At 35.9% G+C, this 21986-nt stretch overlaps 1 protein-coding gene across 6 annotated transcripts in view; it reads right to left on the bottom strand.

Annotated features, from left to right (window-relative positions):
* Window positions 1–21986, bottom strand: part of ARB2A (ARB2 cotranscriptional regulator A) — a 362742-nt gene that overhangs the window by 122538 nt on the left and 218218 nt on the right. For all 6 annotated transcript variants that reach the window (XM_045512561.2, XM_045512560.2, XM_010949571.3 and 3 more), the window contains 2 exons: window positions 7500–7616; window positions 12–96 (listed from right to left, as the gene is read on the bottom strand). In XM_045512561.2, the coding sequence (XP_045368517.1) occupies window positions 12–96; window positions 7500–7616 (202 nt within the window). The remainder of the gene's footprint in view (window positions 1–11; window positions 97–7499; window positions 7617–21986) is intronic.

Genomic DNA, 21986 nt, shown 5'->3' on the forward strand with positions numbered 1-21986 from the left:
CAAACACATACCTGCTGAAACTCGGGGGCAGTCAGGCAGCATGGACTCCACTGATGTGTCTAATGGTTCTGAGCTGGAGACCCAGTTACAACAGTTCTGCAATGTAATAGAGACAATGTTCTGCTGAAACATAATTTAAGGCAAGACCAATTTACTAGGCTGCAGAGATTAATTTATCCAATATAACCAACCACTATAAGTATACTCTATTTTCCATACACTGTAAAAAGTTCTCTTATGTACATAGTCAGTAATCATTCATGACCAACATGACTGTAGAAAAAAGTTTATCTTCTACAATCCAGCAAATTATCTGTGCTGATATTAAGAAGACATGTAACCTCTGTGAATGACGATGCAATATGCTCATAAGAGACAGCTAGGATTTTAATTAAGGGAAATTGAAAAGGGTGTCCATTTTTAACTTTTAGATGGAAATAACTATTAATTTGAATACGTGAAAGAATATTTACATTTTAAAACAAGTCGCCCGGCTAGCTCAGTCGGTAGAGAATGAGACTATTAAAACAATATTCTTTGTCTTTGTAGTAGTAGAAATACATTTCATAATTACTTCTCAAAATTTGGCCAGTATAAATATACTACTTTAAAAGTTTTTCTTCAACCTATTTCAATGAAGGCTGTATCAAACAATTCAAGAGAAACACAACCTGGTGAATTGTAGCTGTGTGTCTGAGGACACAAAGCTTTCAAGATTAAAGCTTAACCTCTAAGATAATGATGAATTACAACTCAGACAAATGAAATAAAAATAATCTGTATTTCTTCCATACATTGTAAGTCTGTATTTGAAGTCTGGCTTAAAAAATGTGATTAACCTCATATGGCTTTAAAAAAATTTCCAACACACACACACACACACACACACACACACTGAATTTCCAGACAGATTTTATTTTGAAAGAAATCATCCTATCAATCATGTTGAAAAAATCGCTGATTGCTATTCTGGTAAACAAGCATGTATTGTGTATTTTTAGATGCTTGCTGTCCTGGTTGTGCACCATGGAATCCGTCCTCACTGTGGAAAGATCCTTGACTGGTAGATCAAGTGTCTTATTGTATTTCCTTAATTCATTCTGTCTGGAAGAAGATGTCAGCTGTGTTGCAGTGAGGAGAGAATTTCAAAGGCCCCAGTCCCCACCAATAAAGGCCAAGGAATGGCTTTTGAATAGATTTGTCAAGGCAACCCTACTGTTCTGGGACCAGGGAGAGCAGGAATAACATAAAGGAAGGGTTGCTGTATGAGATTAGAAAGTGAAGTTCACAAAGCATGGCAGATTTTTGTAAGAAACAGTAGATCAATGAAACTATTGAACTGTGTGGAAAAAAAAAAAAAACCATGAAAACAAACACAACATCTAGTAATGTTCTTAAATGCTTTCTCTCTTTTTACATTTAAAATGGATAAAATATTACTATTTTCATGTATTACAAAAGCTTGATGGTTTAAAGTGGATATGTATTCTATAACTTGCACTCCTAATCTTAATTAGCAGCTGAATGCAAAATTATACAATGTAAGAGGGAAGGAATTATAAAAGAAATGGGGTTTTAGAAGATATTTCATACATCTGAAATAAGTAAAATTAATATTACTATTGATAGAATACCACATCAGAGAGTTCTAGATAATGCAGAAGATTAGCACACAATTAGCCAGCTTTTATATACAATGTGACACTTGCTTGTAAGAAATAAGTATTCTCCAAAGCAGTGTCAAGATATGTAAATGGATGATTTGTTTTATCATTCATCACAACCCCTAATAAATTCAAAAATCATGACTTCTATAGGTACTAAAAATAGGCTCCCAATGATACAGGCAGATAGCGTCAATGAAGAATGACTTTCTCTTTCTCTCTCTTTTTCTTAAACAATTCAGTCTTTTCAATGACAGCAATTAGCACTACCGACAGACAGGCAGCGATTAGGTATATATTTTAATTATTATTCATCCTAGTAGTACGTCCAAATCTGATGAAAGTCGGCTATTACCCAGGTGATATGTCAGTCTTAATACTGTTCACTTATACTTCACGTATGTAAAACTGTGTCTTATAGGATATTTCCAGTATTAATAACAGTGATGGTACTTTACAATATGCAGGTGATTAATCATTTTCTAACTCGTTATCACTGACTTTAAAAAGCTCAACAAAATGGGTTTTATCTAGGTCACTTTTAACTCCAACATTTAAAGCAAAATATAGGTTAACATTTTGGAGTCCTGAAATTTCAGTTTTTATCTAGGCACACGTTTAGGCTTTGATCTCTCATAAAAACAGGGTAGAAATTAAACACCTTATAGATAAAGTACATATGTCCAAAGTTCTCTGGAATGACAAAGTACTGGCGTAGGATTGTAAAGGTTTGATACCATAAGTTGATGTATATGCGTGGTGTGTGCATGTTTGTGTGACATTTTTACCACTCTAGGAAAAATACAGAAAGAAGAGGGCAAAACAAGCTAAAAATATGTTTTCCATATGATAGAGTATAATGAAATAAAATAATGTAAACAAACTGGGAAATATGTGTAAAGAAGGAAATATGAGAAAGACATACAGCCATTACGTATGAATTCTATCTATCTGAAATTCCATGTTATCAAAACGTAACTCCCTATTCTGAGGTGTGTTTTTATAGTTTAGAAATCAAATCTCTTTCCATTGTTTTTTTCTAATGCCTGTTTTACCCCTCTTCTCAGTGCCCCAATTTGCACCCTGTACCAGTTCTTCAGCTGAGATGAACACTAGCAAAGAGTCTTGGAAGATGACAGAAGCAGCCCACTAGGAAAGCCCTATCTAAACTCAAATCATGCTGCACTGGGTTCCCAGACCCTGGGGATCTTATTCTCAGCTTCCCTGAGCAGACAGCAAGGCATGATGGAGTAGAGGTACCAACAGAGCCATGCCTGAGCCTCAGATGCAGCCCTGTCTCAACCTAATCAACAAGCAGAGAGAAAGATGCCCCCTTGGCCAGAGCCAGCAGATGGGGATGGATCATGTAACTAGAGCATCTCTGGGTCTGAGGGAAGAAGACAGAAACAGGCAACATAGTGAGTTTCTTAAAGGTAACTGTTTTCAATTCAAAAATATTTTACCCTGAAAGTATGACTTTACAAGTTTTTGTGGTTGTGAATAGTCTTCTTTGTGAAATCCAAAAGCTTGGGAACTACTGATACGGACGAGATGTGCCAATGGGCCACAGTGCTGAGTGACTCCCTCTGACAGTTAAACCAAGGGTTGACAATATTTCAGTGTAGGTATTAAATGAACTAAAATTTTTTATAAATAGGTTGTAACTTAGTATATTATGTTTTTAAGAGAAGAGTAGGTAGTAGGTATTCCGGTGCAAGGTACTTGGAAGTATTTGGAGATGCCTGTTGCCCTGGTTGAGTTTAGGTTTTTACTCATTTTTATTTCATTTGTGTGAGTTATAAATTATCAGCGTCTTAGAGGTTGATCTCTAATATGGAAGGCACTGTGTCCTCAGATAAGAACAACTACTGCTGTTCACCAGGTTGTGTTTCCAGGACTGACGTTCAGAGCTGAACGGTGATGGGTAAGGGTTCACGGCTATTATGCAGAACCACACGTTTGGCTTGGCTGGACTTTCAGAAGCCGGGGTATGTCAGGAAATGACATTTGTCTACTCAATCTTTTTCTTTTTTTTTTTAAATAAAAAGTATGTATTTAAGTTGTACAACATGATGATTTGATATACATATACACAGTGAAATGATTACTACAGTCAAGCTAATTAACATATGTTCTCCTTACAGTTAGCACTTTGTGTGTGCGTGTGGTGAGAGAACCTGAAATCTATTCTCTTAGCAAATTTCCAGTATTCAGAACAGTTTTATTAAGTACAGTCATCATGCTGTATATTAGGTCTCTAGACTTAACGCATTCTACACAACTGGAATCTTTGGCCAACATCTCACCTTCCTGACACTGGTAACCATGATCCTATTCTCTGCTAGATTCCAGGTATAAGTGGGACCGTGTAGTATTTTTCTTTCTGTGTCTAGTTTATTTCCTTTAGCATAATGTCCTCCAGGTTCATCCTTGCCCACTCAGTGTTTATGGGCCTGGAGCTTGAAGTAAGAAGTTCCTTTCAGGAGCTGCCTTTGGTTACTTTTTCCTCTCCTCATGAGGCTGGCTTAATATGTAGGCTTGGTATTTTGGTTGGGAGTAGATTTTGTTTGGAATCATTGCCAAAAGTAGCCCTTTCTGACCTTTCTTTGAAAGAAATTGTTATTTTAAAATTATACAATTAATACAAGAATGTAGTACTTAACTTTCTTTCTGTGTGCTAATTAGAATTTTTAAAAATAAGCTTTTCATAGTAAGTGAATATTTAACATCAGTAACTTTACCATATTAACTTAAACATGCTTACAAAACAAAAAACAGTTTTACTAATTTACCGTATAATGAGAATGACTAGGCAATTGTACCATTGTCCCACTTCCAAATTTTAAAGCAGTATTTGGTGAAATAATGGAGCCAATCATCAAGAGACCAAAAGCACTGAGGCTTCACCTACAAGCAGACTGCTGTTTTTATGGACAACACTCCTGTTTAGCTAAGATGTTTTTCTTGGGAGAGGTATTTGCAAAATTGCCGAGTTTTTGAGCTGATTTCAAATGAAGCTGGAGTAGGGGAGATGGCAGGGCAGTGGGATGGTGAGGATCATAAAGACTTCCCTCCTACACCCTTCTCCCCAACACCTGTGCTCAAGACAACAGCCCTTTCTAATCGCTGAACCTAGGCTTGATTGCTCTTCATTATTTCAAGGAATTATGCAGAGTGGAGACGGACTAAAAAGGAGAAAGAAGAGGGGATGGAGTTTCATCCTGAGTGCTGGGAAATGCTGGGCTCTAATCTTGCCAAACCACATTGAATTTTCTGGTAGAGGATCACACATTTAGGTGAGTCCCTACAAGATATGTGACATAGACTTCTATAGTCTCCCTTTTTGTTCCTGTTTTAGGGGAGAGCTCTGAGCAGGGATAATTTCAAAGCTCCATCAACAACGATCTAATAATTTTTTATCTCTGGGATCTTATAGTGTTTTCTATAATAATATGTTTCACTTCTTTACTTCTTCACTGCTTTTCAAGGGATTTTCTTCTTGGTTATCACCTTTGAGTCTTACAATAGTTGACAAAGTAGATAAAATAGGAATTATTATCTCTAATTCCCAATTATGAAACAAGCCCAGAAAGATGGAGTGGCTTTCCCAAGACAGTAAGTCTTGGCAGAGTACCTGGTAGACCCTAGTAGCTCCTTCATTATTGATTTACCTAGTGAGTGACTAAGCCAGAATCATTATCAAAACTCAGTTATCCTAAGTCCTTGTTCTGCATTAATTCCCTTTTGTAAGATATTTTGAATATGCAAATCATTCATAAAACAAAAGTAGAATAGTGTTCATGTATCTTATTTGGGGGTGAAAAGGTAACAACAATAATAGCTGTGATTGACTGAACTCCTTTAAAGTACCAACAACTGTGTGATTTCTTTATATAAGTTTTTCCCAACCATGTTTGCAAGGCAGGTATTATATTTTACAGATGAGAAGACTGAATCTCAAAGATATTAAATAACTTGCCCAAGACTATACAGCTAGGTAAGTGACTGAGCTGGGGTGAGTTCCGGTGTGTCGTAATACAAAGCTCTTCATGCTGCTTTACACCTAAGGCATAACTGAGGGAACTGAAAGAACTAGGTCATTTATTAAATTTTATAAAATTTTCAGAAATTTCTTAAAAGCTATGCCTACAAAAAAAATTAATGACAGCTTTGATTAAATTAAGATGAATTCAACTACTGCCTATTTCAGTCAGATGAAAAAATGCAAAGATTAATATATTCTGATTTTTGAAGCAGACGCCTAATTCAGTCTTAGTTAGAGATACTTAAAAAAGTAAATCTAAATAAATTTTGTTCTATTTGTCACCTGGAATGAGACACGAAGAACTCCCAATTAAAAAATGATGAACAGGGATGTTTCTAGTTTGAGATAAGTACTAAATTCTATATTGGTTATGTGTGGGGGGAAAAGGATACTAACAGCTCATTTATAAACCTTGCTACTTATATAATGCTGGGAGCTGTTATGTATCCATTTGGACAGATAAACCGCAAAAAAAGAGTTTAGGCATGAAATATGCAAAATTACTCTTGAAAAAGTTTAGGCCCTTAGAAATGACTATTAAGGATGTAGATAAATTGTGAAAGGAGAAATGTGAAAAGCAATGCAGACAGAAGACACCTGGGTGTTAGAATAGATTTTTAAAAATCCCACCTTTATATGTTTATAACATTATGAGGAATAGAGTAAAAGTATTTTGGACTTTTTCATGATGAAAGTACTTTTTCTAATGGAGAAAACAGATTGGTGATATGATAACATCACTATGGGATTATATAGCCTAGTCTTCTATTTATTCAAAATTCTTTTTAGATATTAATTCTCTGGTCCTTACAGTGCACCAGGAGGACTGGTAGAAGTTACCCACTGTATCTATGGAGAGAGGTCAGCTGAGTAAATACCTGAGTATTCTATTAAAATACTGAAGAGGGTGGGTATAGCACCATGGTGGAGCACATGCTTTGCATGCATGAGGTCCTGAGTTCAATTCTCAGTACCTCCATTTAAAAAAAAAATGAAAAAAAAATTAGGAAGGTCAAACAGCTCATTCATATAAGTATGGATTTGATTAAAAAATTGCTATATCTTGGCATGGCAGATGTCAATTGCTTATGATATCAGAAAAGTAAATATAAATAAAAAAGATATTTCAGATATATATCTGTAATAGGAATCAAAGAAATAATGAGCTGAAAGTTTTTTGAAAAATGGGAGCAGGTTTAACGAGCCCTTGTTAATTCTCAGGCTCACTAGCCCTTAGGAAGAGTGAAAAGCTTTCTTAGCCTGAGGCTGGACTGTGACCAGCTCCTGTGTTTCTCCTCCCTCAAGGGTCTGGCAAAACACTATTTCAGCTTTTTACTTCTCCCCCTACTGGCAGCAGTGAGCCAATCCATTTAAGAGGGGCACATACTGGCCACCTTTCAAGAAAAGGATGAGACCCAGTGTACATTAAGCTTCTTTCTTGTGATTAAGCAGTACCAATGCTAAAGAGCTGGTGGAAAAATCCAGTATCAGGAAATAATAACCTCCTAACAGATCAAGACTTTATTCAGCCAAAGTTCCTCCTGCATGTTGTATGCATACCTATATTCCATAGAAAGCCGAAAAAGGGGAGGAGGGCTTTCAAAAAAGTCGCTGTTCTTCACAAGGGTTTTCTATTATTACTTCAGCCGTGTCTAGTTTTCTCTCTTCCCTCTAAATGTTCCGCCTCTAGAAAGGGAGTTGGGGAGTGGGAGGTGATATAAACTGGTGGGGGCTCAAGATATAAAGGCCACACTCACTCATCTCAGCACTGAAAAAAAGCCCTGTCTCACCTCTCTCATCCATTCTCGAATCGTTTTGCCAGCTTCTTGATGCCACACATTGTGAACGGAGTCTGTCAACGCCACAGCAGTTACCTTACTTTTCACATCTGCTTCGCGTTGAATCATCTGTTTTGAAAAAGGAAAATAAAATGTTGGCTATAATTTTTTCCCTCCTGGGTGCTTAGTCACAGATAATGGTAATATTATATTAAAAGTGAAAAAGTAATATGCATCTCTTCTTCAAAGTTAGTCGTTTCTACACTGAACACATGCCCTGTTCTTGTCCAGAGATGTGAAGAGACCTAATATTTTCTTTTAAAAAGATAATACCACTTAAGTCTTAGAATTACACAGTTCTATCATCTTCCATGTCGTTTGACAATTCAAGGATTAAAGGGATCACAGGGGGAAAAAGGAGGAATCCCTGAGGGCCTCTTTCACAAGTTTCTTCCACCATTTCCTATCTCAGTGCTTCAGGGAAGTCAGTACCCGGGGTTCATGGTTAGCTAGTTAGGACTAACTTCTACTAATTTTCAGTAGATGGTATATCAGTAAAGAATGATATCTTGCTTTAACTTCTCCAACTTAACTAGCAAGCTCTTCACCATGGCCTTGTCATTCCTTGGTGTTTTAAATGCCCACAGAGATCTTTCTCTCCAAAGCCAACCAATGTCATTTTGCTTTCTAATATATTTATGATTACACTTTTAATTCGTTCTATAGAATGTTATTTCTATAAAATTAAATGGTTCTAAAATTTAAAAAGAGCCACTTGGCTTGAAGAAACTGAAGAATTCATCAGTGGTCTGTAAGACAGAGAAACTGAAAAATAAGAATTCTAGATGAAAAGAGTCAGAAAATTGCTAGTGACCCTAATTTGATATGACAAATATAAAAAACTTGATAAAAAATTAGTTAAAATACAATAGGTAGTAGCCTTGAATTTCATAGCCATGTCCTCACTATTTCTTTGCATCAAATGTCTTTCTCCCTCTAAAAATGAGCAATTTCTCTGTCATTTGCTATTAATTTCTATGGATTGTCTATCAAAAATACATTACTGACATTTTTTAAAAAAGGGAGAATTCTGAATGATGATGAAAGCTCATACAGAGAACACTGCAAGCCATGCTTCTGATACCAAATGATGCCTGTTGGCATTCTGAATTAAAAAAATGTATCTCTTAAATTTCTTTAAACCCTGCCTATGCCCATCCCCTTTCACTGAACACTACCTAATGGAAATCTAATTCACTGTTAATGCTGCCTGAGCAGCATTTCCACACCTTAAATCTTTGTGCCTTGTGTTTTCTGCTTATATAATGTGGAAATCTTCAAATCAATGATGGTTAGCCAAATCATATTACCGCCAAAATTCACCTCGTGATACCGATATTTTTTAAAGCATAAAATAATACTCTAATTCAATACTTCACCTTCATTATTAAGTAGTTTGCTACCTTCTTCTAGATTTTACCTTAAAAATAGATTCTCACTGGATCACACTGGCACTAGAATGTAAAAATTTAAACTGACACTAAGATAATAAAGTCCCAAATTCCACAACAGTGAACCCACCTGGCTCATGGAGAACTTACATGTCCTTATTCTCCTTTTCTAAACAGTAACACTTTTAGAGATCTAGCTGTTGCTGAAGCTAGAAATAAGAACATGCTCTTCTGGTATTCTAAGAATATGTCTGCATTTAAAAATATTTGCCCTGAATTTTGTTTTGGTTGTTGTTAACACATGCTGACTTAAATTTAAGGTGTTGGTGTCTGAAGACACTAAATATTGAGGGCTATTTGTGAAATGATATAAAATTAAGAATTGAACAGGCTGAGGATTCAGTGTAAAAGTAGAAAATCTGGGGAATAATTCTACAAACCTGGAAAATGTACAGTCAATAGACTGACTACCAGAGGGGAAAAAATTTTGGTCAGTTTGTCCGTCTGGCTAACACTTCACATACTAGATGTGATGATGCGCAACTTTTGTTCACATCACATCAAATCACATTATAACCCAGCACGATACTCTCTTCCACTGTTACAGTCTCTTGCAGTTTAAAAAGCACTTCCACATTATATTACGAGAGGACAGGAATGGTCAAATTCCAGAGGATCTCAACCAAGAGCTGTTTACAAATGAACCCAGTAACAAAAAATTTTATATATTTGACTGTTGAGGATTAGTAGAATTGTAAATCAGTGAAAATCTTTACGGTTTCGTTTTGCAGACTATTTCCCTCTGTTTTGGGCTCGCTGCAACTTATTCTGAAAGTCCTGGGACTACCCTCACTGCCATGTCTGACCAGCGCCTCCGCTTCTTGGATGTGTTGGTGTGGTTCCCAGCAGCCTTCTCTCACCTACTGCCTCCTCAGGGGATGAGCACTGATGAGAAATGCTGTAGAAAGGCAATGGTAGGGGTAGACTGAATACAGAAATCAAGACTGTTTAAGAGACAGACCTTTGATGGAATATAGCTAAAGCAAGGAATGGGTGGAGGTGCAGCTGGGTGGGAAAACAACTTCTGTAAAAGTCCGTCATGATAGTCTGGAAAACCCAGAAATCTGAAAGGAAGGAACCCATATGGGCAAAGTCCTACTATATGTCAATCTAAGGTGGTGAAGTGATTTTTATTAGGATCCATGGATATGAACACCTTTGAAATTCTTTGCAAAATTCTGTCTGTATATATATAGATATAAATAAATATTTTTGTATCTTTATGTATATATATATAAATAAATATTTTTCTGGGAGAAGATGCTTTACTTTGATTACATTCTTAAAGGGATCTCAATCTCTAAAAATGTTAAGACAGTTGAACTCAGTGTCTCTGCATTCCCAAATGAGCTGTGAAGTATCTGCTAAGTGATCCCTTTAAACAATGACACTAAAGATCACTTTAACACCTATACAAATCTTTCAAAAAAAGACGGCATTTTTTTGTTGGTGTTATAATGTCTTCAGTACAGTAGTAAGGTATCAAGAGTTGAATAAAAGTGACAAAATTTTTTTTGATACTCCAGACATCAACATCCTAAAGTTTCATGGCTTAATAGGTTCTATGTGGTATAGTTACAATTAAAATCTTTTTGTTTTTATTTATGTATATAATATATATTTATATGTGAGTAGCACTTCATAAATTTCAAAATGAATACATAGTCATTCTCAGCTTACTTTGAAATAATATTGAAATGTATGTAAAACTTGTATCATTTTCTGTATTTTGGAGGAGGAAACTGAGGCTTGGAAACTCGTTAATGGTCACGCAGATATGAGTGTATGTCTGTGGCTATGTAAAGTGACATGACTTGAACATGACTTTATGTCTTGTGTTCCTTCATTTGTATCACATCTCAGTAACATAATATTACACTCACATAAATAAACTCATTTAATTAATTCTCTTTTCACATATACAATATTTCATTGACTTGGACATTTAAAAAAACGGTAAAAAAAAAAGTCCAAATCCAAATCAGTAAGGAATGTTAAATTCTAAAAATCATGCTAAGATAAAAAAAGCCATGAGCAAAGTGAGACTATCAATAGCATTAAAAAATTATTACCACAGTTCTAAAGTAAATGATGTCTAGGATAATAGGGAAAATTAAATATTTCTATAAATCATATCTATAAATATTAATCATTATTAATCAAACATATTTATTTCTATAAATCATATTACTCTCATATTAATTTGAGAATTAATAAAAAATATTTGATGCTGTCACTTGATATTTTTGTTTCCCCCTCTTAATCCTATCCATTTATTCCATTTTTGTTACGTCTTTTTACTTTAGCTTATACACAATCTGCTCTTTCCTTCACTGTCTGCATGTTCCCAAACTGACAAAAGCTTAACTAACTCAATAAATATCAAGTCCTTTGAACAGAGTAAAAATATATACCATCCGTATGTAGGCTCATCTTATTATTAAAATTCTAGATGGGGTTGAAATTGAGAGGAAAAAGAAAAACACTTCTATTATTTTTTTTTCTTCCAGAGTAAGTGTAAGATTTTAAATATTAAGTAACTGTAACCAGATAAGACAGCTTATTGGAGTGTAAGAGCATTTGGTGAGATGGAGACCAGAGGACCAGAGGACCAGAGGCGTGGCACGGGAGGGCCAGAGTCAGCAGCAGCTACCTTGCTCCCCTCCCACAGGGTTGCTACCATCTCTCCCCAGGATCATGTAGACCTTTTCTGTCCCCCTAACCTCCCTCACCATGCTTTCTCCAATGCCCTCAAATGATGGACCTGCATCTTCACAAATATCTGGCCCAATCCAAATACTTCATGCCACCCTAAGGGTTCCTTAATTCCCCTTTTGCACCTACAAACTGTTGTAACTTTTCCCTGGGTTTCATTTCTTCCAGAAGTCTACCATGAGCTACTTTTAGCAAAGGAAAACACAAAGACTATTTTACTTCCACCAAATTAAATTAAAACTTGCTGTCGTAGCTTGGAAGATAAGCTTTTGAGGGCAGGCAGGGAAACGCTGATGTTAGAGGGAAGCTCTGTCACGGAATCTGGAAGCAGTTTCCTATCTCTGCTCCAGGGTCTTGGATTTTAGAAATTATAAATCCAATCCGATACTAGATTCACTACTCCCATCCTAAAGAAGTGAACCCTGAATTGGATCACCTTAACCTTAACCTAAAGAAAAACTAGATAATTTAATTTCCCCATATTTGTGATCCAGCAGGATAAATGTCTTATATTTTAAAGTCCAAGGGGACTTCCTGAAAGAGCCAGTGTGGATTAGGGGGGAGGGATGTATATATGTACATACAGATCCATATTTATATTTGCATATGTAACATATTTTAAACATGTTTTTGAGGGAAATATTTTAAAGTCTTTCATCAGAAAAAGCCATTACCTCCTTTTTCAATTCTAACATGTGTTACACATATGCACTGTTGAGGGTTACAGCATGTGAATCACTTGTATAGGAAAGAATATTCTCAAAGAAAATCAAATAACGCATGTTTCCTTCAGATTAGGATCTGACACTCCTGTACGTTTATAAATCTGAGGATCATTACTACTGTATGAGCATGAATGAATCATCACTCTGGTTAATAGCACGGCTGAGGTTTGAGCCGTCTTTAAAAAAATATATGTGTATAAATAGATTAGCTCCCTCTAGAGCTCCCTGAGTTAAGATTTCAGATTAAGTTGTTTGAAAGTTTGAAAAGTATGAAAAGCTGGTACCTTTCCACATTTTTGTTATGTAGATTATAATTACACTCAGTGCTTCTGCTTGAGTGTAGTCTTTACGGGACTTGATAAACAGATATTTGAACACAAGCCTCTCCCATCAGTTTACATTTCTGGGTGTACGTTCCCTGACGTGTGGTGCACTGCCCTATGGGCTATCAGGACAGGGTTACAGATGTGCCCTGGGCCAAGATGACTCATTAGCCGATGCTGGGTCTGTTAATGTCTTCCTAAAGATTCTTTTGTATAAGTCGGTCCCAATAGCATGCTACCCACAGAACAAATATCATCTTTGCTGTGACATTAAAACCTTGTCTCTGTCACAAGGCTCCTGAAGCACCTCTAGTGATTACAATGAAATACACACATGCTTTGGTAGATGAAATAGGAAGACTAAACTGCCCGGCAGGAAACTCAGACATGTATGATAGTTAGCTCTTGCATGTTACAATTCATACTTCCAATGTGCATCCAATATATATATATAGGAAAGGAGACGCTTTCAAGTAAGCAGTCTTCATAAGGAGTGTGTGGTTAGGTTCAAAGTCCTTGGCGTCAGTTCCCTAGGTTCAAATCCTTGCTCTGCCACTTCTGGTAGTAACACCGTGAGTGAATTATTTTAATTTTTTTTGCATCTTAACTTCATCACAGGTAAAAGGGGGATGATGAATACACCTAAGTCATAGAGTTACCGTGAGATGAAATGAAGCAAATCTAAAGCAACTAGCAGACGACCTGGCACACAGTACACAATTATAGTAGACAACCCCACAAAACACACGGCGCAAACTACTCCGTACGCGTAAACTAGTGTATTCTCCTTTCTCAATGTAGAAGGCAACAGAAGCTTAACTTAGAATGCATTTAATGACAGCATGACTTTTTAAAGAGTCATAGATCCACAAAGGAAAAAAAAATTATTAAGGGCTGCTTTTTCCTTAGAGTATGTGGTTCAATAATTCTAAAACCACCAGGCTGAGAAGTAGAAAGAGCTGATTATTGCGTCTGTGTAAAGTCCTGTAATAAGAATACTAGACCAGTAATAGTACCATGCACTTGAAAGTTAAAACAGAACTGCTGAAGTCATACTGTGGCAACTTCACTTTCCGGGCACCAGTGAACCCTTTCAGAATTCCTTGGGCCAGCAGCAAAGCACGGAGCCACGGTTTAGCAGTGCCAAGCTGGTGGTGAGAGAGCCTCTTTACGGCTGGTTTCTACATAGAGGGAGTACAGCTGACTATATTTTTAAATAGATAATCACAGAGATATGAAATATGTCCAGAGGAAGGCAGTATAGTGTTGTAGTTAATAGCATGCTGAAGCTTTGGAACAAGATGTCCTTAAATTTTTACTTTTGGTTAATCATTATAAGAATACAAAAATGGGAGCAATAACAAAATTATTATTAATCAAAACTAATCATTATAAGAATAACAAAAATAAAGAGTCACCTCACAGGCTGAAGGATAACTGAAATAAGGCATGTCAGCAATCAACACTGTCAATTACTATTACTATTACCTAGACATTCATTTCTGATTTCTAAAATGTACCCTTCCTTTTAGATACGACATCTATGTACTCCTCAGTGACATCAACATTTACACGGGTGGGGTAGCAGTAAGAAGTGTCATACAATTACTACACCCACCTCCACCCCTACCTTCTCCATTATGTAAAGTGATTTGGGCTTGCTTAAATGTTTTTAAAGGAAATAACTAGGTATAAATAAGATAACCATACATTCCCAGGACAGTCCTGGCTTATGTCTATTGACCTGGTGTAATTATTAATAGTGTTCCCTTTCGGGGGTGGGGGTGGGTATAGCTCAGTGGTGGAGTATGTGCTCAGCATGCATGAGGTCCTGGGTTCACTCCGTAGTTTCTCCATTAACAACACACACACACACACAAGGAAAGTGTCCCCTTTTCACTGCTAAAAGTGTTTTGGTTTGGATGGTAAATTATACAGTCACTGTATGTATTAAGTATAATACAGAAGTTAAATGTTACTCTAGCAAATGAGTAAATTTTTCTGCCCCATGCTTAGGAATTTAAGCATCTATCCCAAACCTATAGAGTCATCACTACAAAAAAAAAATAACCATGTAGGAAAACATACAAGAAATATGTCCCAAAGTTCCTAAGTTCAAAACTTAAGGGCAAGCCTCAGTGCTGCGCGGGCCCCTCACAGATGGACATGCGGCCTCACACCCTGGGTAGGTAAACATGGCCAGCTGGAGCGCCACTGTAGCAACAGGCTAAGACAACATTCTCTTTTCCTGTGCTTTGAAGCTCCAGCTTCAATTCTTACAACCTTTGTCTAATTTCAGGAAGGAAAAGGCTCTCCACAGGCAAGAAGCCCAAGGGATAGGGTATGTAAACTGAAACTTCTTGGGTCACATGCATTTATGGAGATAAGTCTCCAGCCACCAGTTAGGGAATGGCAAGTTATGATTTATTATTGCAGGCAGCCAGAAGAGAGCAGTAATAACTTCCTTTTCCTTTCCTGCCTCGACCGTGCTGCCACGTGCAGACTCCTTCAGCAACAGAAAAGTATGTGGAAGGTAGGTTGAAAAGAAAAAGAAAAGAAAAACCAAAACAAAACAAATATTAAGTGATTGACAACCTGGGAGCTGGGAAAGACCAGTGCCTTACAAAAACACAAGATGTGAGGAAAAAAGCAACAGTTCGAGAAACTTACTTTGCTAATCAAGAAAACAGCAAGTTAATTGTAAGAAAAAAAAAATAAAAGAGGTCACAGATTAAAAAAACAGTGTAAGGGTTCATCAAGGTGACTGATTTAATTAAAACGTTTTATTATGTAATGTTTTAAGACTGACCATAAGTAAGCAAGATATTATAAAACACAGATTTGAAAATAACAATGAATATACACGAAGTGGATATATTATAAAAGTCTAAGTAAGGACTAAAAACATTGCCAGTCCAAAAAATTGAAGGCAGCCTTAGCAAAGGAAATGGTTAAATGGTGACAATAGATAGTCTTAAACAGAAAAATGAGAAAACTTATTAAAACTTTGTAAATGTACTACATACTAAGAGATGTTTCTGATGCAAATAAGTGCCAAGTATGTTCATAATACTTAGTTTAAAAATCACTTATGAGCCTTTATTAATTGACATATACTAGAAATACTTCGGTATATACGTTTTGTTTTTTTTCAGTAACATTCCCCTTTAATAGCCTGGTGGGAACTTATACATATATAAGGAAAGAGAGAGAGAGAGAAAGAGAGAGACAGAGAGAATGTATTTGTCAATCATTAAATGGTTTAAAATCTTGAGCCAAAAGGTTTCATTACGTCTCACAGGGGCAGGCATATACATTCAGCTGGGAGAATGTTAATATACTTAAGTTTTAAAGCATAGCATTTTCTTTAGGTCCAGAAAAAGAAAGATAAAGGGATATAATTTCCTGCCACAAAGATATATAGTAGATAACCAGAGTACAGGAGATCATGTTATTTAACAAATTTCTCTTAAAAGCCTTTACACTAGGTGTGAGGTGATGGATGTGTTGACTGGCTTGGCTGTGGTGAGTCTGTCACAATGTATACAGATATCGGGGTCATCAAGTTATACACCTTAAATACACACAAATATTTTAAACATATATAAAATACTTAAAAGTTATATTAAAATATATAAAATATGTCAATTATACCTCATTAAATCTGGGGGGTGGGGAAGCCTTTACATAGAATTCCCACATAGATATTTCATGTATTTGAAATTTTATTAAAATTTTCAAAGTTATTCTATAAATTTAACAATATTTTTACAAAAAATACAGGTTCCAATTACCTGTATTGGTTTCAATGTATCTTAAAGACTGTATACTCTGTTACCTGGCATAAACAGGGGAGCAATATTCTAACTTATCAACTGTTTTAGGTAATAATATTATGACCATAAAGTTGAGGAAGATGTGAATTTTGACCTTCAGCGAGAACTCACAGTTTAGGCAGGAAGGCAAGTTCTGATAAATTTTGTGGGGACCCTTTGAATTTTGAGTATTTATATATAGATTATCTCATTAGACAGAACAATTTCTTGTTCAGTAGATTGGCAGTTGAGGGATTACGGACCTGTTTTATAGATGAGGAAACTGATGCTTAGAGAAAGTAAGGGACTTATCCACATTCACATACTTAGTATGTGGCACAGCTAGATCTATTAACTCAAAATCTCACTTCTTTATACCATGGCTACCCATGTAATATCCTACATTTTTCCATCTGAAATACTTATACTGGTAATTATGTATTCACTAGCTTTCTTTCCTACTGAAACGTAGGCTTCAAGAGGGAAGGACTGTATTTGCTAGGCCAATACCACATCTCTTTCCCTGCACAGTGACTGGCACATTTTGATTCTTTTCCAGATCTTACTTACTCTGGGGCCTCAGATGTTTCTGAGTTTTTGCCTCTAGAAATTCAGGGTCATCTTCATTTGACCATATTTCTTCAATGCAGGCTCAGGGTTATGCAGAAATGGTGTGGCACTGATCTAATCTGCATATATTGGTGGGGTCTTACTTTTAGATTCTAGTGTAGGCATTTGACCAATTGATATAATAAAGCAAAACCACCAAAATGTTTTTAACATAGGATGTGTTCATCAGTTATGGGTTATTAGAGTTGCCAAACATTGGGGAGAAGTTGACACTCATTTTTTAAATGGGAAAGTACCATCATTGTAATAAGTGTAAGTCACAGGCATCCTATGGTGTTTCAAAATATTTGAATAAGAATCTCCAGATGGCTCTTCTACCTAGGAACTTATGCTAAATACCTGGAGCCTGTGTGCCTGCTTAAACATTCAACTGAATGCTACTGCTGGAAGAAATTTCTATTCAACTAACTACTTATAAGGTTTATTTAAATGAATACTGTACTGACCAACAAATGTAGGACAATCCTTTAAGCTGGCATTTTAAAATATGATTCTGACGATACTGGAGTCATTTTTCTCACGAAAGCACAACTCACATTTCTGAAATGATAAAAGTCTGTGGGAATAAGTGGTTTGAAATACGTTCAACTGAGATAGGACTTTTAAGATTGTATTTACTGCACAAAACCATCTATCCACTGCATGGAAGAAAACATGGGGTTGGAATGAAAGTAGCTATTTACCTCTATGACTGTGGCTGTATCTTCATTCCACAGATAGAAAACATGTACATATACTACATGGAGTAAAAGAGCACTTCTGAGTTTATGTACGTGAACCATGAAGAACAGTCACTGTGCTCTAAGTGTCCTCTATCAATATCCACTGTAATGGAAAACGCTGGAGTAGCACTTCAGATCACTAACAGGAAGAGGAGAACCCTGAAACCTATCATTTAGACATCTGATGACAGCTCTGATGCGAGGTGGCATTGAAAAATTTACACCGAGGAAGGGTTTATGTGTGAATGAAGGAGAATTATTCTCTGGGCTATTTTTTCAAATTCCATTTTCCTTCATGCGTCTGTTCATTAGCACTTCTTTGTGGGGTATTCCACTAGTTGAGTCAATGACTTGGGGTCTATATTCCACTATCATTAAATATTGCCTTAGTTTTATGAGTATGTTTTATGAATCTAAAATAAATATACTTAGGCGGCACAGTACAGGATGTTTAATAAGCAACAGTATTTATTATGGTAGGAGGCAGAATTTTTGTTACATCACACCTTTTGTTAAGTAGCCAATTTAGCCAATATGAAATCCTATAAAATGGCAAAGATATAAAAAAGAGTCAGTAGTTCATTAATTTAGAAAGTCAATTATATGTCACTGTTTCATATCAGGTTAATTACTTCATTTACATTTTTGGAATTTTAAAGTAGTGCATGAAAGGTGACAGATTGACAGCACTGCGGACCGAAATTCTTACACTATTTTCCTGAGTGTTAATAATATAAAAGGCAACATACACAACAGAATTACACAAAGGTTTTATCTAATAAAATTATAAGTGAAATAGACATGGTGTGGAAATGGGAGAATGAGCGAGATGCTGTCAGAAAAACTACTAAAATAAGGTGAAAGGGAAATGGTAAAGTGGTAAATACTTTTATGTTGTTCTTCCAGGCACTTATGTATGAAAGAATGGAGGTCAAACGTCAGCAAAACATCAGTGTATCTGAAGGGAGGAGAGTCAACGATATTCAAAAGAAATTATAAGAAGAAACCCTGAGTGAAAAAGAAATGAAGTGATTCCTTGTGGGAGTAGTTATCATCACCAGGAGTATAATATGAGGGGTGGGAGGGAGCAGATACTACCACAGACAGAGCACAGAAAAAGACAATGGACAGAAATGCGGAACAAATGTTACATTTCCATAGTTCTGATCCTAACCCACTTTCACAAGAACCCAACGTGCCACTCCCTACTGTGGGTGTCACGATGAAATCTACCACACTACTTTCTGTCACTAAGTTGTCAGGAAAAGCAAAGCTTCCCTAAGTCTGTCTCATCCCACACAGCCACCAGCACATACTACGATCACAGAAAGGTCAATAAACTCATTGCTGGATTTTCCAATACATGAATTAAATGTTTTTAGAAGTTAATTTGACATTGATGCCACTTTTTATTGTCTGTGGGAGTGGGTGAGTTAGACCCTCAGGCCTTAAAACTTACATTCTAATAGTAATGAGCACAATGCAATTCTATTCCTATGGTCTTTTATATAAAAGAATGAAGTTACAAGGAGCATCATGTTTACTGAAACCAGCTTATTATATATTAATTCATACTGACATGGCTCTACCTATAGCATAGAAGAAAAGAATGAAAGTTGTTAGGGACATTAGAAACTATCTAGTCCAATTTCTTTTCATACAGATGAGACAGCAGGTGACTTAGATGTCACCTCTAGTTTCAACAGACACGGGATAACCCTAGCTGTAACTCCAAGCTCCTCAAGTGATAGCGCCTCTCCTGTACTTTTTACCATTGTCCGCCTAAAAGTGCACGTGCCATTAGTTCCTTGACAAGTCCACTGCTTTGCTTCCTTGTAATACTATCAGTTCCAAAGTGACAAACTATCATGCAAGTTTTGGGGCTGGCAGGCCACCAAGGTGGTTTGTACAAATAAACTGCTTTCACTCTGTGTACTAAATGGCTGTTGTTTTGTTCTTTTTTTCTGATCAATTTGGCAGGTAAAGTCAGTCAAACCAGTTTCTTCATGTAGACACTGCCTTACTATGGAAATGAATGTGGAAACATTCATCTTTGTCAGAAATTATGTCAAATTATTCAAATTTATTGGTGAATTACAGCAAACATCCCAGCTGATGAACATCTCAGTCATATGTTTTTTCAGAGAACACTTACGGTTCTAAAAAGATAACATTACAATGAGCTCCCTTTCTGAAACAAAGATGTTTGGAGAGAAGATGGGGTCTGTTATTAAAGATAATAGTTTTTTTAATCATAAAAAATTCCAGAGATGTCCAGCACTGTAAGTATTGCTGCCGTTTCCCCCTCTCCTTGTTATGGCCCTCTCTCAAGACCCCTAGGAAGCTGTCTCTAAGACTCTTTTTGTCAGTTTCCATCTTTCCATAGACACACTGCGGCCTTCACATTAACACTGCTTCTCTGGCTTGAGGTAATAAACGATTAGCTACAGCACAGTGGTGTGATGTTCATGTTATTCTTTGCTGTACTACACCCGGCCAATGTCTCAAAAATTAATGCAAGTATATCAGGATCTGAAATTAACTTTTTATAGCCAAAAGCAACGTCCTGCTAGGAGGAGAAAAACCTATTATAAATGGACTGGCATTTGATTGCTTGTAGATGTGAGTACCGGGAAAATAACATTTCAAATTATAAAATGTTGAATATAACAAAAGCTGCCTGATATTGATTAATCAGTGTTTTGTTTATGCACTGATGAGGTCTAACTAGGTAGTACCTATTCTTTGTAAGTGACAGGTCTATTCCTAAAGATCAGAGATGAACCTAAATTAGCCGATGTCCTTAAGACGTTATGTAGAAATAAACAGAAAAATGCTTGTACAAAAAATAAAGACAACATTTCTCTTCGAAACATGTATTAACCTTGAGAGTTCTTTTTCTAAAAAATTATATAAAACTAGTCACATAATATATTTAAATGTATATGTTATTCAACAAACACTATCAAGAAATCACTTTGCAAACTGGAACAGAAAGAAATCAACGTAGGATAATGCATGTGTCCTTTCATCTTTAAAACATTTAAATAATTTCTCATTAAAATATTAATTTAGCAGAAACCAATTTGAGTTGCCATAAAGCAAAGGTATTTTACAAACTTTATATAAAACTGCCTGTGTGTTTACAGTCAGGTATTTTAGTGGTGTTCAGACCAAGCTGTACTGTACTAGCAATATTTTTTGTTCCTTTTGGTTAGGATATAAAATATATGCCATGAAAACATTAAAATCTGTAAAAATACTTTATTCTAATTAGTTGTGTTAAAAATCAAGATCTTTAGCTAATAAAAACAAAGCATGATTTAACTGCATATTTTCATACATATAAAGCATATGGCTATAACCCTGGAGAAGAATAAGAATTTTTTTACCAGTTCTCTCATGGATCTGATTAATTAAGAGAACAGGGAAACACGGTTTTCTATATTCTACAGGCTACTGATTGCTTTCCACCTTTGTAGGGGATGTCAGGCAGAGAGAGGAGGAAGAGAGAGTTTCATTTTAAAAAACGGCATAACAAAGTCATTAATGCCCTTAGAGGTTACAGGTAGTCTTGTAGTTTGAAACAAGCTTAAGTCTAGAATGGACATTAAGATTCTAAAAAATGAACAGAGCACTTACATTTTAAAGTAGATCAAACTATTATTGTCAATTGAAAAAGTTTAGTTCATTATGTTGTCACTTCATTATCAATAACCCCAGCTCTAATATAGAAATATAGTTATGAATGGTAGCATACTCATTTTTCCTCTACTTAGTTTCAAGTGATGAGCTGAAATAGAAAATTAAGTACAGTCTTCAAAATAGTCTGGAAGAAGTGCAGGTCAATTTTGAACTAAGTACATGCTTAAAAATTACAAATAGGATCACTGAAATTTATGTAAGAAAAAAGGTACAAATTATTGCTATTTGTGGCCTTCATTCTTATGCTTTGATGCTCTGCTTATCTTTCTCTTGACCTTTATCCAAGTGAATCTCACTAACTCTCGAATGCTTTCTCTCACTTGATTTCTAAAGCTGTTCATCACACTTGCTGG

Source organism: Camelus bactrianus, chromosome 3 (assembly GCF_048773025.1).
Source record: "Camelus bactrianus isolate YW-2024 breed Bactrian camel chromosome 3, ASM4877302v1, whole genome shotgun sequence".
Taxonomy (NCBI): Eukaryota; Metazoa; Chordata; class Mammalia; order Artiodactyla; family Camelidae; genus Camelus; species Camelus bactrianus.